This window comes from Chiloscyllium punctatum, chromosome 17, assembly GCF_047496795.1.
Source record: "Chiloscyllium punctatum isolate Juve2018m chromosome 17, sChiPun1.3, whole genome shotgun sequence".
Classification (NCBI taxonomy): Eukaryota; Metazoa; Chordata; class Chondrichthyes; order Orectolobiformes; family Hemiscylliidae; genus Chiloscyllium; species Chiloscyllium punctatum.
In genome coordinates this window covers 96,194,310-96,209,994 of record NC_092755.1, presented here as the reverse complement: position 1 = coordinate 96,209,994, position 15,685 = coordinate 96,194,310, and the positions used below count along the sequence as shown (strand labels likewise).

The 15,685-nt window shown below is 57.3% G+C and overlaps 1 protein-coding gene across 1 annotated transcript in view; it reads right to left on the bottom strand.

Annotated features, from left to right (window-relative positions):
* LOC140487662 (uncharacterized) overlaps window positions 1-15,685 on the bottom strand; it is a 269,506-nt gene that overhangs the window by 92,251 nt on the left and 161,570 nt on the right. Inside the window, exon 16 of the mRNA XM_072586945.1 lies at window positions 115-195. Within this exon, the coding sequence (XP_072443046.1) occupies window positions 115-195 (81 nt within the window). The remainder of the gene's footprint in view (window positions 1-114; window positions 196-15,685) is intronic.

The following is a 15,685-nucleotide window of genomic DNA, read 5'->3' as shown; positions in this document are numbered from 1 at the left end:
TAAATTATAAATGCAAAATTAAACAATATATTTAATAATTATTTGAGAGTACACAATAATTTCTTTATGCAGAAATGTAATAACCTGTTTGCTAAAGCAACATATCAATCTTACTTGGTTTACAATGTCGTTTTGATTCTGTTTGAGTTCCAATACTGCACAACAATTTAACACCTCCATAAACAGTTTCAATATCTGAAAGACAACATCAACACTACTTATAAACAATGTAAAAAAATTAGAAAGACTGTCGAACATATATTTTCAGTTCCACTGACAACATTTCATGATCTTTTAATTGTGACCTTGCCTCTACCTAATTACAGCAAAAAAACTCAAGCAGTCAGCCACAAAAAAAATGTCAATTTGATCTGTTAAAACACATCTTTCTGAATCTTGAACAGAACTTCTTACTTTTTGAACATCTTTTACTTCTTTTTCTTCGAGAGTTTTTTCGACTTTTGCATCAGAATATATTACAGATATTTATCACACCCTATGAAATATTTTTAGAAGTGGTTGTAAGTTTACTTTTCATCGATGTTTATTTACATTTACTCATTCCTTTTACATTAATTTGACTTTAAGTCATAATGGGCACTTTAGTCTTTTTTTGCTTCTTTAACACTATATATGCAGAATCGTTCCTCACTGGTGTACACTTTGGACCAACTACATTCACTTACCTTTTAACCTTTACAACAAAACAATACCAACTTATTTTTATATAGAGCCTTGAATGTAATAAAAGTGCCAAGGTCTTCAAAGGAGCAATACAAAGTGAAGTTTGACACCAAGAACCATACGCTGATAAGAAATCTGACCCCTAAATGTTTAGTCATATGTTTTAAGGAATATTTTTAATACGTTTTATGTTGGGAAGTGAGGTAGAGAGGTGTAGGGAGGGTTAGGGAATGTGAAAGACAAGCATGAAGTATGTTTAATAGTTGAATAGAGGTAACAAGGACATGCATGAGTCTTTCAGCAACAGTTTAACTGAGACAAGAGCGAAGTTGAGTGACACTGCAGACATTGGAATAAGAGGCCTTAATGATGCCATAAACATGAGGTCAGAAGATCATCTCAGGATTAAACATGAAAAGTTTAGTGTGGGATGTTCCCTTTCCTTTAAGTGACAGAGAAAGTGGCAGGAAGGGCAAGTAATCAAGTCAGTCAGAACCGGGGAGGTACCTGCCCTAATCCCACCACTTAAGCAATTAAATGCTGGCTGAAAAGGTTAACCTTACTGACATGCCACCAATTGGGAGCAATTAGGGTATTAGGGTATAAATGGGGAGACCCATCTCCTCTACCTGGGGGTCTACCTCAGCCCGGCTGAGGAATCCTGGCCGGCCAACTGGCAGGAGCTGGAGGCCAAAGTCTCGGCTCGCCTAGGCCGCTGGACAGGACTGCTCCGAGTGCTATCTTACAGGAGTCGAGTGCTGGTCATAAACCAGCTGGTGGCCGCCATGCTGTGGTACCGGCTGGTCACTTTGGTCCCTCCTCCTGGCTTTGTCGCTGACATCCAGAGAACGTTGGTCGACTTCTTCTGGGACAAAAAGATGCACTGGGTCGCCGCGCAGGTTCTGAGTCTCCCTATCGAGGAGGGCGGTCAGTCGCTGGTGTGCGTCCGCACCCAGGTCGCGACGTTCCGCCTTCAGACCTTGCGGCGATACCTTTACGTCGAGCCTCCTCCTAGGTGGTGCGCCCTGGCGACGTATTTTTTCCGCCAGGTGCGTAACCTCAACTACGACACGCAGCTCCTGTTCGTCGACCGTGACGGTTTGGAGGTCGCCCTCAAGGTGCTGCCTGTCTTTTACCAGGACCTGATCACTGTCTGGAACATGGTCGAATCGCGTCGCGCCTACCCTCCGGCTGGAGTAGCGGCTGTCGTCAGGGAGCCGTTGCTCAGGAATCCGCACCTCCGTACTCGCGGGTTCGAGTGGCTGTCGGAGGGGAGGGCCGTGGCGGCGAGGGCGACCAGGGTCGGGGACGTGCTGGGTGCCGGGGGCCTGGGCTGGACGCTGCCGCAGGACATAGCTAGCAGGGCAGCGGTAGACGTCCGGTACGTGGCCACCGCCATCCGACGCCTTAAAACGGCGGTGCTCGGACCCGACGTAGTGCACCAGTTGGAGGACGCTCAGGTGTGCGGTGGGATCCCGTCCGCGCTCACCCCGGCCCGGACGGAATTTCACATTGGCCCCAAGGTCCCGTACTTCCCGCGGGAGCCTGTGCCCCACAACCTGAGCCGCCTCCGGAATTTTAATTTTGTTTCTTTTAGGGACATAAAAAGGAGGGCCCTGTATCGACTGCTGCTGCACACCGTCCACCTCTTCTCCCTCATCCACCGTCCGGACACGCCTTGGCGTGCCCATTTGCCACCGGGCGGTGGAGATCCCCAGTGGAGGGCTCTCTACGCGGGAGTCCTCCCCCTTTCTCTCGGGGATCTGGGGTGGAGGGTGCTGCACGCAGCAGTCCCCTGCAACCGCAGATTGCGGTGGTTCACGGACTCCCAGCCCAACTGCTTGTTCTGTGGCGCTGTGGAGTCCGTGGACCATGTATATATTGGGTGTGGGCGTTTGCACTCCCTTTTTGATTTTCTCCAAAACCTTCTCCTCTGTTTCTGGCTGCACTTCAGTCCCACGCTCCTGATCTTCGGGCACCCGGTACGGAGGAGGGAGGGCAGGTCCGAGGACCTCCTCGTGGGTCTGCTCCTGGGCCTGGCCAAACTGGCCATCAACAGGTCCAGGCAGCGGGCCGTGGAGGGGGTCGTTAGGGCCGACTGCCTGCCCCTCTTCCGGGGTTACGTTAGAGCCCGGGTGTCCTTGGAGAAGGAGCACGCGGTGTCCACCGACACCCTGGAGTCGTTCAGGGAGAGGTGGGCGCCGCAGGGAGTGGAGTGCATCATTTCTCCCTCCAACTCTATTTTGATTTAGTCCCTACCCTCCCCTTCACTGTTTTGATCACACAGCATTGCCCTGTGGTTTGAAGGGCAGTGCTTGTCACTGGCCACTCGGGTGTCTTTCCTATCTTCCTGGTGGTGGAAATTGAATAAAGATTCGTGCACTTTGTAAAAAAAAAAAAAAAAAAAAAATAAATGGGGAGACCCATCTCCTCTACCTGGGGGTCTACCTCAGCCCGGCTGAGGAATCCTGGCCGGCCAACTGGCAGGAGCTGGAGGCCAAAGTCTCGGCTCGCCTAGGCCGCTGGACAGGACTGCTCCGAGTGCTATCTTACAGGAGTCGAGTGCTGGTCATAAACCAGCTGGTGGCCGCCATGCTGTGGTACCGGCTGGTCACTTTGGTCCCTCCTCCTGGCTTTGTCGCTGACATCCAGAGAACGTTGGTCGACTTCTTCTGGGACAAAAAGATGCACTGGGTCGCCGCGCAGGTTCTGAGTCTCCCTATCGAGGAGGGCGGTCAGTCGCTGGTGTGCGTCCGCACCCAGGTCGCGACGTTCCGCCTTCAGACCTTGCGGCGATACCTTTACGTCGAGCCTCCTCCTAGGTGGTGCGCCCTGGCGACGTATTTTTTCCGCCAGGTGCGTAACCTCAACTACGACACGCAGCTCCTGTTCGTCGACCGTGACGGTTTGGAGGTCGCCCTCAAGGTGCTGCCTGTCTTTTACCAGGACCTGATCACTGTCTGGAACATGGTCGAATCGCGTCGCGCCTACCCTCCGGCTGGAGTAGCGGCTGTCGTCAGGGAGCCGTTGCTCAGGAATCCGCACCTCCGTACTCGCGGGTTCGAGTGGCTGTCGGAGGGGAGGGCCGTGGCGGCGAGGGCGACCAGGGTCGGGGACGTGCTGGGTGCCGGGGGCCTGGGCTGGACGCTGCCGCAGGACATAGCGAGCAGGGCAGCGGTAGACGTCCAGTACGTGGCCACCGCCATCCGACGCCTTAAAACGGCGGTGCTCGGACCCGACGTAGTGCACCGGTTGGAGGACGCTCAGGTGTGCGGTGGGATCCCGTCCGCGCTCACCCCGGCCCGGACGGAATTTCACATTGGCCCCAAGGTCCCGTACTTCCCGCGGGAGCCTGTGCCCCACAACCTGAGCCGCCTCCGGAATTTTAATTTTGTTGCTTTTAGGGACATAAAAAGGAGGGCCCTGTATCGACTGCTGCTGCACACCGTCCACCTCTTCTCCCTCATCCACCGTCCGGACACGCCTTGGCGTGCCCATTTGCCACCGGGCGGTGGAGATCCCCAGTGGAGGGCTCTCTACGCGGGAGTCCTCCCCCTTTCTCTCGGGGATCTGGGGTGGAGGGTGCTGCACGCAGCAGTCCCCTGCAACCGCAGATTGCGGTGGTTCACGGACTCCCAGCCCAACTGCTTGTTCTGTGGCGCTGTGGAGTCCGTGGACCATGTATATATTGGGTGTGGGCGTTTGCACTCCCTTTTTGATTTTCTTAAGAACCTTCTCCTCTGTTTCTGGCTGCACTTCAGTCCCACGCTCCTGATCTTCGGGCACCCGGTACGGAGGAGGGAGGGCAGGTCCGAGGACCTCCTCGTGGGTCTGCTCCTGGGCCTGGCCAAACTGGCCATCAACAGGTCCAGGCAGCGGGCCGTGGAGGGGGTCGTTAGGGCCGACTGCCTGCCTCTCTTCCGGGGTTACGTTAGAGCCCGGGTGTCCTTGGAGAAGGAGCACGCGGTGTCCACCGACAACCTGGAGTCGTTCAGGGAGAGGTGGGCGCCGCAGGGAGTGGAGTGCGTCATTTCTCCCTCCAACTCTATTTTGATTTAGTCCCTACCCTCCCCTTCACTGTTTTGATCACACAGCATTGCCCTGTGGTTTGAAGGGCAGTGCTTGTCACTGGCCACTCGGGTGTCTTTCCTATCTTCCTGGTGGTGGAAATTGAATAAAGATTCGTGCACTTTGTGTCTTTTCACTGTGTCTCACACCTGCACACACACACCATGGGTGCTGGGGAATGAAAATAAGCACTACCGCACTTAGGCGGTAGTGTGGGGGTTAAATAAAAAAGAAAAGAAAAAAAAAAAGAAAAAAAAAAATAAACAGGAGATTCCGGGTGTCCTTGGAAAAAAGAAAAAAAAAAAAAAAAAGAAAAAAAAGAAAAGAAAAAAAAAAGAAAAAAAAAAAAAAAAAAAAAAAAAAAAAAAAAAAATAAATGGGGAGACCCATCTCCTCTACCTGGGGGTCTACCTCAGCCCGGCTGAGGAATCCTGGCCGGCCAACTGGCAGGAGCTGGAGGCCAAAGTCTCGGCTCGCCTAGGCCGCTGGACAGGACTGCTCCGAGTGCTATCTTACAGGAGTCGAGTGCTGGTCATAAACCAGCTGGTGGCCGCCATGCTGTGGTACCGGCTGGTCACTTTGGTCCCTCCTCCTGGCTTTGTCGCTGACATCCAGAGAACGTTGGTCGACTTCTTCTGGGACAAAAAGATGCACTGGGTCGCCGCGCAGGTTCTGAGTCTCCCTATCGAGGAGGGCGGTCAGTCGCTGGTGTGCGTCCGCACCCAGGTCGCGACGTTCCGCCTTCAGACCTTGCGGCGATACCTTTACGTCGAGCCTCCTCCTAGGTGGTGCGCCCTGGCGACGTATTTTTTCCGCCAGGTGCGTAACCTCAACTACGACACGCAGCTCCTGTTCGTCGACCGTGACGGTTTGGAGGTCGCCCTCAAGGTGCTGCCTGTCTTTTACCAGGACCTGATCACTGTCTGGAACATGGTCGAATCGCGTCGCGCCTACCCTCCGGCTGGAGTAGCGGCTGTCGTCAGGGAGCCGTTGCTCAGGAATCCGCACCTCCGTACTCGCGGGTTCGAGTGGCTGTCGGAGGGGAGGGCCGTGGCGGCGAGGGCGACCAGGGTCGGGGACGTGCTGGGTGCCGGGGGCCTGGGCTGGACGCTGCCGCAGGACATAGCTAGCAGGGCAGCGGTAGACGTCCGGTACGTGGCCACCGCCATCCGACGCCTTAAAACGGCGGTGCTCGGACCCGACGTAGTGCACCGGTTGGAGGACGCTCAGGTGTGCGGTGGGATCCCGTCCGCGCTCACCCCGGCCCGGACGGAATTTCACATTGGCCCCAAGGTCCCGTACTTCCCGCGGGAGCCTGTGCCCCACAACCTGAGCCGCCTCCGGAATTTTAATTTTGTTGCTTTTAAGGATATTAAAAGGAAGGCCCTGTATAGACTGCTGCTGCACACCGTCCACCTCTTCTCCCTCATCCACCGTCCGGACACGCCTTGGCGTGCCCATTTGCCACCGGGCGGTGGGGATCCCCAGTGGAGGGCTCTCTACGCGGGAGTCCTCCCCCTTTCTCTCGGGGATCTGGGGTGGAGGGTGCTGCACGCAGCAGTCCCCTGCAACCGCAGGTTGCGGTGGTTCACGGACTCCCAGCCCAACTGCTTGTTCTGTGGCGCTGTGGAGTCCGTGGACCATGTATATATTGGGTGTGGGCGTTTGCACTCCCTTTTTGATTTTCTTAAGAACCTTCTCCTCTGTTTCTGGCTGCACTTCAGTCCCACGCTCCTGATCTTCGGGCACCCGGTACGGAGGAGGGAGGGCAGGTCCGAGGACCTCCTCGTGGGTCTGCTCCTGGGCCTGGCCAAACTGGCCATCAACAGGTCCAGGCAGCGGGCCGTGGAGGGGGTCGTTAGGGCCGACTGCCTGCCCCTCTTCCGGGGTTACGTTAGAGCCCGGGTGTCCTTGGAGAAGGAGCACGCGGTGTCCACCGACACCCTGGAGTCGTTCAGGGAGAGGTGGGCGCCGCAGGGAGTGGAGTGCATCATTTCCCCCTCCAACTCTATTTTGATTTAGTCCCTACCCTCCCCTTCACTGTTTTGATCACACAGCATTGCCCTGTGGTTTGAAGGGCAGTGCTTGTCACTGGCCACGCGGGTGTTTTTCCTATCTTCCTGGTGGTGGAAATTGAATAAAGATTCGTACACTTTGTGTCTTTCACTGTGTCTCACACCTGCACACACACACCATGGGTGCTGGGGAAAAAATAAGCACTACCGCACTTAGGCGGTAGTGTGGGGGTTAATAAAGGAAAAAAGAAAAAAAAAAAAAAAAAAAAAAAAAAAAAAAAAAAAAAAAAAAAAAAAAAAAAAAAAAAAAATAAATGGGGAGACCCATCTCCTCTACCTGGGGGTCTACCTCAGCCCGGCTGAGGAATCCTGGCCGGCCAACTGGCAGGAGCTGGAGGCCAAAGTCTCGGCTCGCCTAGGCCGCTGGACAGGACTGCTCCGAGTGCTATCTTACAGGAGTCGAGTGCTGGTCATAAACCAGCTGGTGGCCGCCATGCTGTGGTACCGGCTGGTCACTTTGGTCCCTCCTCCTGGCTTTGTCGCTGACATCCAGAGAACGTTGGTCGACTTCTTCTGGGACAAAAAGATGCACTGGGTCGCCGCGCAGGTTCTGAGTCTCCCTATCGAGGAGGGCGGTCAGTCGCTGGTGTGCGTCCGCACCCAGGTCGCGACGTTCCGCCTTCAGACCTTGCGGCGATACCTTTACGTCGAGCCTCCTCCTAGGTGGTGCGCCCTGGCGACGTATTTTTTCCGCCAGGTGCGTAACCTCAACTACGACACGCAGCTCCTGTTCGTCGACCGTGACGGTTTGGAGGTCGCCCTCAAGGTGCTGCCTGTCTTTTACCAGGACCTGATCACTGTCTGGAACATGGTCGAATCGCGTCGCGCCTACCCTCCGGCTGGAGTAGCGGCTGTCGTCAGGGAGCCGTTGCTCAGGAATCCGCACCTCCGTACTCGCGGGTTCGAGTGGCTGTCGGAGGGGAGGGCCGTGGCGGCGAGGGCGACCAGGGTCGGGGACGTGCTGGGTGCCGGGGGCCTGGGCTGGACGCTGCCGCAGGACATAGCTAGCAGGGCAGCGGTAGACGTCCGGTACGTGGCCACCGCCATCCGACGCCTTAAAACGGCGGTGCTCGGACCCGACGTAGTGCACCAGTTGGAGGACGCTCAGGTGTGCGGTGGGATCCCGTCCGCGCTCACCCCGGCCCGGACGGAATTTCACATTGGCCCCAAGGTCCCGTACTTCCCGCGGGAGCCTGTGCCCCACAACCTGAGCCGCCTCCGGAATTTTAATTTTGTTGCTTTTAGGGACATAAAAAGGAGGGCCCTGTATCGACTGCTGCTGCACACCGTCCACCTCTTCTCCCTCATCCACCGTCCGGACACGCCTTGGCGTGCCCATTTGCCACCGGGCGGTGGAGATCCCCAGTGGAGGGCTCTCTACGCGGGAGTCCTCCCCCTTTCTCTCGGGGATCTGGGGTGGAGGGTGCTGCACGCAGCAGTCCCCTGCAACCGCAGATTGCGGTGGTTCACGGACTCCCAGCCCAACTGCTTGTTCTGTGGCGCTGTGGAGTCCGTGGACCATGTATATATTGGGTGTGGGCGTTTGCACTCCCTTTTTGATTTTCTTAAGAACCTTCTCCTCTGTTTCTGGCTGCACTTCAGTCCCACGCTCCTGATCTTCGGGCACCCGGTACGGAGGAGGGAGGGCAGGTCCGAGGACCTCCTCGTGGGTCTGCTCCTGGGCCTGGCCAAACTGGCCATCAACAGGTCCAGGCAGCGGGCCGTGGAGGGGGTCGTTAGGGCCGACTGCCTGCCCCTCTTCCGGGGTTACGTTAGAGCCCGGGTGTCCTTGGAGAAGGAGCACGCGGTGTCCACCGACACCCTGGAGTCGTTCAGGGAGAGGTGGGCGCCGCAGGGAGTGGAGTGCATCATTTCTCCCTCCAACTCTATTTTGATTTAGTCCCTACCCTCCCCTTCACTGTTTTGATCACACAGCATTGCCCTGTGGTTTGAAGGGCAGTGCTTGTCACTGGCCACTCGGGTGTCTTTCCTATCTTCCTGGTGGTGGAAATTGAATAAAGATTCGTGCACTTTGTAAAAAAAAAAAAAAAAAAAAAAATAAATGGGGAGACCCATCTCCTCTACCTGGGGGTCTACCTCAGCCCGGCTGAGGAATCCTGGCCGGCCAACTGGCAGGAGCTGGAGGCCAAAGTCTCGGCTCGCCTAGGCCGCTGGACAGGACTGCTCCGAGTGCTATCTTACAGGAGTCGAGTGCTGGTCATAAACCAGCTGGTGGCCGCCATGCTGTGGTACCGGCTGGTCACTTTGGTCCCTCCTCCTGGCTTTGTCGCTGACATCCAGAGAACGTTGGTCGACTTCTTCTGGGACAAAAAGATGCACTGGGTCGCCGCGCAGGTTCTGAGTCTCCCTATCGAGGAGGGCGGTCAGTCGCTGGTGTGCGTCCGCACCCAGGTCGCGACGTTCCGCCTTCAGACCTTGCGGCGATACCTTTACGTCGAGCCTCCTCCTAGGTGGTGCGCCCTGGCGACGTATTTTTTCCGCCAGGTGCGTAACCTCAACTACGACACGCAGCTCCTGTTCGTCGACCGTGACGGTTTGGAGGTCGCCCTCAAGGTGCTGCCTGTCTTTTACCAGGACCTGATCACTGTCTGGAACATGGTCGAATCGCGTCGCGCCTACCCTCCGGCTGGAGTAGCGGCTGTCGTCAGGGAGCCGTTGCTCAGGAATCCGCACCTCCGTACTCGCGGGTTCGAGTGGCTGTCGGAGGGGAGGGCCGTGGCGGCGAGGGCGACCAGGGTCGGGGACGTGCTGGGTGCCGGGGGCCTGGGCTGGACGCTGCCGCAGGACATAGCGAGCAGGGCAGCGGTAGACGTCCAGTACGTGGCCACCGCCATCCGACGCCTTAAAACGGCGGTGCTCGGACCCGACGTAGTGCACCGGTTGGAGGACGCTCAGGTGTGCGGTGGGATCCCGTCCGCGCTCACCCCGGCCCGGACGGAATTTCACATTGGCCCCAAGGTCCCGTACTTCCCGCGGGAGCCTGTGCCCCACAACCTGAGCCGCCTCCGGAATTTTAATTTTGTTGCTTTTAGGGACATAAAAAGGAGGGCCCTGTATCGACTGCTGCTGCACACCGTCCACCTCTTCTCCCTCATCCACCGTCCGGACACGCCTTGGCGTGCCCATTTGCCACCGGGCGGTGGAGATCCCCAGTGGAGGGCTCTCTACGCGGGAGTCCTCCCCCTTTCTCTCGGGGATCTGGGGTGGAGGGTGCTGCACGCAGCAGTCCCCTGCAACCGCAGATTGCGGTGGTTCACGGACTCCCAGCCCAACTGCTTGTTCTGTGGCGCTGTGGAGTCCGTGGACCATGTATATATTGGGTGTGGGCGTTTGCACTCCCTTTTTGATTTTCTTAAGAACCTTCTCCTCTGTTTCTGGCTGCACTTCAGTCCCACGCTCCTGATCTTCGGGCACCCGGTACGGAGGAGGGAGGGCAGGTCCGAGGACCTCCTCGTGGGTCTGCTCCTGGGCCTGGCCAAACTGGCCATCAACAGGTCCAGGCAGCGGGCCGTGGAGGGGGTCGTTAGGGCCGACTGCCTGCCTCTCTTCCGGGGTTACGTTAGAGCCCGGGTGTCCTTGGAGAAGGAGCACGCGGTGTCCACCGACAACCTGGAGTCGTTCAGGGAGAGGTGGGCGCCGCAGGGAGTGGAGTGCGTCATTTCTCCCTCCAACTCTATTTTGATTTAGTCCCTACCCTCCCCTTCACTGTTTTGCTCACACAGCATTGCCCTGTGGTTTGAAGGGCAGTGCTTGTCACTGGCCACTCGGGTGTCTTTCCTATCTTCCTGGTGGTGGAAATTGAATAAAGATTCGTGCACTTTGTGTCTTTTCACTGTGTCTCACACCTGCACACACACACCATGGGTGCTGGGGAAAAAATAAGCACTACCGCAGTTAGGCGGTAGTGTGGGGGTTAAGGAAAAAAAAAAAAAAAAAAAAAAAAAATATAACCAGGAGGAAAAAAAAAAAGAAAAAAAAAAGAAAAAAAAAAAAACAAAAAAAAAAAAAATAAATGGGGAGACCCATCTCCTCTACCTGGGGGTCTACCTCAGCCCGGCTGAGGAATCCTGGCCGGCCAACTGGCAGGAGCTGGAGGCCAAAGTCTCGGCTCGCCTAGGCCGCTGGACAGGACTGCTCCGAGTGCTATCTTACAGGAGTCGAGTGCTGGTCATAAACCAGCTGGTGGCCGCCATGCTGTGGTACCGGCTGGTCACTTTGGTCCCTCCTCCTGGCTTTGTCGCTGACATCCAGAGAACGTTGGTCGACTTCTTCTGGGACAAAAAGATGCACTGGGTCGCCGCGCAGGTTCTGAGTCTCCCTATCGAGGAGGGCGGTCAGTCGCTGGTGTGCGTCCGCACCCAGGTCGCGACGTTCCGCCTTCAGACCTTGCGGCGATACCTTTACGTCGAGCCTCCTCCTAGGTGGTGCGCCCTGGCGACGTATTTTTTCCGCCGGGTGCGTAACCTCAACTACGACACGCAGCTCCTGTTCGTCGACCGTGACGGTTTGGAGGTCGCCCTCAAGGTGCTGCCTGTCTTTTACCAGGACCTGATCACTGTCTGGAACATGGTCGAATCGCGTCGCGCCTACCCTCCGGCTGGAGTAGCGGCTGTCGTCAGGGAGCCGTTGCTCAGGAATCCGCACCTCCGTACTCGCGGGTTCGAGTGGCTGTCGGAGGGGAGGGCCGTGGCGGCGAGGGCGACCAGGGTCGGGGACGTGCTGGGTGCCGGGGGCCTGGGCTGGACGCTGCCGCAGGACATAGCGAGCAGGGCAGCGGTAGACGTCCGGTACGTGGCCACCGCCATCCGACGCCTTAAAACGGCGGTGCTCGGACCCGACGTAGTGCACCGGTTGGAGGACGCTCAGGTGTGCGGTGGGATCCCGTCCGCGCTCACCCCGGCCCGGACGGAATTTCACATTGGCCCCAAGGTCCCGTACTTCCCGCGGGAGCCTGTGCCCCACAACCTGAGCCGCCTCCGGAATTTTAATTTTGTTGCTTTTAGGGACATAAAAAGGAGGGCCCTGTATCGACTGCTGCTGCACACCGTCCACCTCTTCTCCCTCATCCACCGTCCGGACACGCCTTGGCGTGCCCATTTGCCACCGGGCGGTGGGGATCCCCAGTGGAGGGCTCTCTACGCGGGAGTCCTCCCCCTTTCTCTCGGGGATCTGGGGTGGAGGGTGCTGCACGCAGCAGTCCCCTGCAACCGCAGGTTGCGGTGGTTCACGGACTCCCAGCCCAACTGCTTGTTCTGTGGCGCTGTGGAGTCCGTGGACCATGTATATATTGGGTGTGGGCGTTTGCACTCCCTTTTTGATTTTCTTAAGAACCTTCTCCTCTGTTTCTGGCTGCACTTCAGTCCCACGCTCCTGATCTTCGGGCACCCGGTACGGAGGAGGGAGGGCAGGTCCGAGGACCTCCTCGTGGGTCTGCTCCTGGGCCTGGCCAAACTGGCCATCAACAGGTCCAGGCAGCGGGCCGTGGAGGGGGTCGTTAGGGCCGACTGCCTGCCTCTCTTCCGGGGTTACGTTAGAGCCCGGGTGTCCTTGGAGAAGGAGCACGCGGTGTCCACCGACACCCTGGAGTCGTTCAGGGAGAGGTGGGCGCCGCAGGGAGTGGAGTGCGTCATTTCTCCCTCCAACTCTATTTTGATTTAGTCCCTACCCTCCCCTTCACTGTTTTGCTCACACAGCATTGCCCTGTGGTTTGAAGGGCAGTGCTTGTCACTGGCCACTCGGGTGTCTTTCCTATCTTCCTGGTGGTGGAGATTGAATAAAGATTCGTGCACTTTGTGTCTTTTCACTGTGTCTCACACCTGCACACACACACCATGGGTGCTGGGGAATAAAAATAAGCACTACCGCACTTAGGCGGTAGTGTGGGGGTTAAAAATAAAAGAAGAAAAAGAAAAAAAAAAAAGAAAAAAAAAAAAAAAAAAAAATAAATGGGGAGACCCATCTCCTCTACCTGGGGGTCTACCTCAGCCCGGCTGAGGAATCCTGGCCGGCCAACTGGCAGGAGCTGGAGGCCAAAGTCTCGGCTCGCCTAGGCCGCTGGACAGGACTGCTCCGAGTGCTATCTTACAGGAGTCGAGTGCTGGTCATAAACCAGCTGGTGGCCGCCATGCTGTGGTACCGGCTGGTCACTTTGGTCCCTCCTCCTGGCTTTGTCGCTGACATCCAGAGAACGTTGGTCGACTTCTTCTGGGACAAAAAGATGCACTGGGTCGCCGCGCAGGTTCTGAGTCTCCCTATCGAGGAGGGCGGTCAGTCGCTGGTGTGCGTCCGCACCCAGGTCGCGACGTTCCGCCTTCAGACCTTGCGGCGATACCTTTACGTCGAGCCTCCTCCTAGGTGGTGCGCCCTGGCGACGTATTTTTTCCGCCGGGTGCGTAACCTCAACTACGACACGCAGCTCCTGTTCGTCGACCGTGACGGTTTGGAGGTCGCCCTCAAGGTGCTGCCTGTCTTTTACCAGGACCTGATCACTGTCTGGAACATGGTCGAATCGCGTCGCGCCTACCCTCCGGCTGGAGTAGCGGCTGTCGTCAGGGAGCCGTTGCTCAGGAATCCGCACCTCCGTACTCGCGGGTTCGAGTGGCTGTCGGAGGGGAGGGCCGTGGCGGCGAGGGCGACCAGGGTCGGGGACGTGCTGGGTGCCGGGGGCCTGGGCTGGACGCTGCCGCAGGACATAGCGAGCAGGGCAGCGGTAGACGTCCGGTACGTGGCCACCGCCATCCGACGCCTTAAAACGGCGGTGCTCGGACCCGACGTAGTGCACCGGTTGGAGGACGCTCAGGTGTGCGGTGGGATCCCGTCCGCGCTCACCCCGGCCCGGACGGAATTTCACATTGGCCCCAAGGTCCCGTACTTCCCGCGGGAGCCTGTGCCCCACAACCTGAGCCGCCTCCGGAATTTTAATTTTGTTGCTTTTAGGGACATAAAAAGGAGGGCCCTGTATCGACTGCTGCTGCACACCGTCCACCTCTTCTCCCTCATCCACCGTCCGGACACGCCTTGGCGTGCCCATTTGCCACCGGGCGGTGGAGATCCCCAGTGGAGGGCTCTCTACGCGGGAGTCCTCCCCCTTTCTCTCGGGGATCTGGGGTGGAGGGTGCTGCACGCAGCAGTCCCCTGCAACCGCAGATTGCGGTGGTTCACGGACTCCCAGCCCAACTGCTTGTTCTGTGGCGCTGTGGAGTCCGTGGACCATGTATATATTGGGTGTGGGCGTTTGCACTCCCTTTTTGATTTTCTTAAGAACCTTCTCCTCTGTTTCTGGCTGCACTTCAGTCCCACGCTCCTGATCTTCGGGCACCCGGTACGGAGGAGGGAGGGCAGGTCCGAGGACCTCCTCGTGGGTCTGCTCCTGGGCCTGGCCAAACTGGCCATCAACAGGTCCAGGCAGCGGGCCGTGGAGGGGGTCGTTAGGGCCGACTGCCTGCCTCTCTTCCGGGGTTACGTTAGAGCCCGGGTGTCCTTGGAGAAGGAGCACGCGGTGTCCACCGACAACCTGGAGTCGTTCAGGGAGAGGTGGGCGCCGCAGGGAGTGGAGTGCGTCATTTCTCCCTCCAACTCTATTTTGATTTAGTCCCTACCCTCCCCTTCACTGTTTTGCTCACACAGCATTGCCCTGTGGTTTGAAGGGCAGTGCTTGTCACTGGCCACTCGGGTGTCTTTCCTATCTTCCTGGTGGTGGAAATTGAATAAAGATTCGTGCACTTTGTGTCTTTTCACTGTGTCTCACACCTGCACACACACACCATGGGTGCTGGGGAAAAAATAAGCACTACCGCAGTTAGGCGGTAGTGTGGGGGTTAAGGAAAAAAAAAAAAAAAAAAAAAAAAAAAAAAAAAAAATATAACCAGGAGGAAAAAAAAAAAAAGAAAAAAAAAAGAAAAAAAAAAAAACAAAAAAAAAAAAAATAAATGGGGAGACCCATCTCCTCTACCTGGGGGTCTACCTCAGCCCGGCTGAGGAATCCTGGCCGGCCAACTGGCAGGAGCTGGAGGCCAAAGTCTCGGCTCGCCTAGGCCGCTGGACAGGACTGCTCCGAGTGCTATCTTACAGGAGTCGAGTGCTGGTCATAAACCAGCTGGTGGCCGCCATGCTGTGGTACCGGCTGGTCACTTTGGTCCCTCCTCCTGGCTTTGTCGCTGACATCCAGAGAACGTTGGTCGACTTCTTCTGGGACAAAAAGATGCACTGGGTCGCCGCGCAGGTTCTGAGTCTCCCTATCGAGGAGGGCGGTCAGTCGCTGGTGTGCGTCCGCACCCAGGTCGCGACGTTCCGCCTTCAGACCTTGCGGCGATACCTTTACGTCGAGCCTCCTCCTAGGTGGTGCGCCCTGGCGACGTATTTTTTCCGCCGGGTGCGTAACCTCAACTACGACACGCAGCTCCTGTTCGTCGACCGTGACGGTTTGGAGGTCGCCCTCAAGGTGCTGCCTGTCTTTTACCAGGACCTGATCACTGTCTGGAACATGGTCGAATCGCGTCGCGCCTACCCTCCGGCTGGAGTAGCGGCTGTCGTCAGGGAGCCGTTGCTCAGGAATCCGCACCTCCGTACTCGCGGGTTCGAGTGGCTGTCGGAGGGGAGGGCCGTGGCGGCGAGGGCGACCAGGGTCGGGGACGTGCTGGGTGCCGGGGGCCTGGGCTGGACGCTGCCGCAGGACATAGCGAGCAGGGCAGCGGTAGACGTCCGGTACGTGGCCACCGCCATCCGACGCCTTAAAACGGCGGTGCTCGGACCCGACGTAGTGCACCGGTTGGAGGACGCTCAGGTGTGCGGTGGGATCCCGTCCGCGCTCACCCCGGCCCGGACGGAATTTCACATTG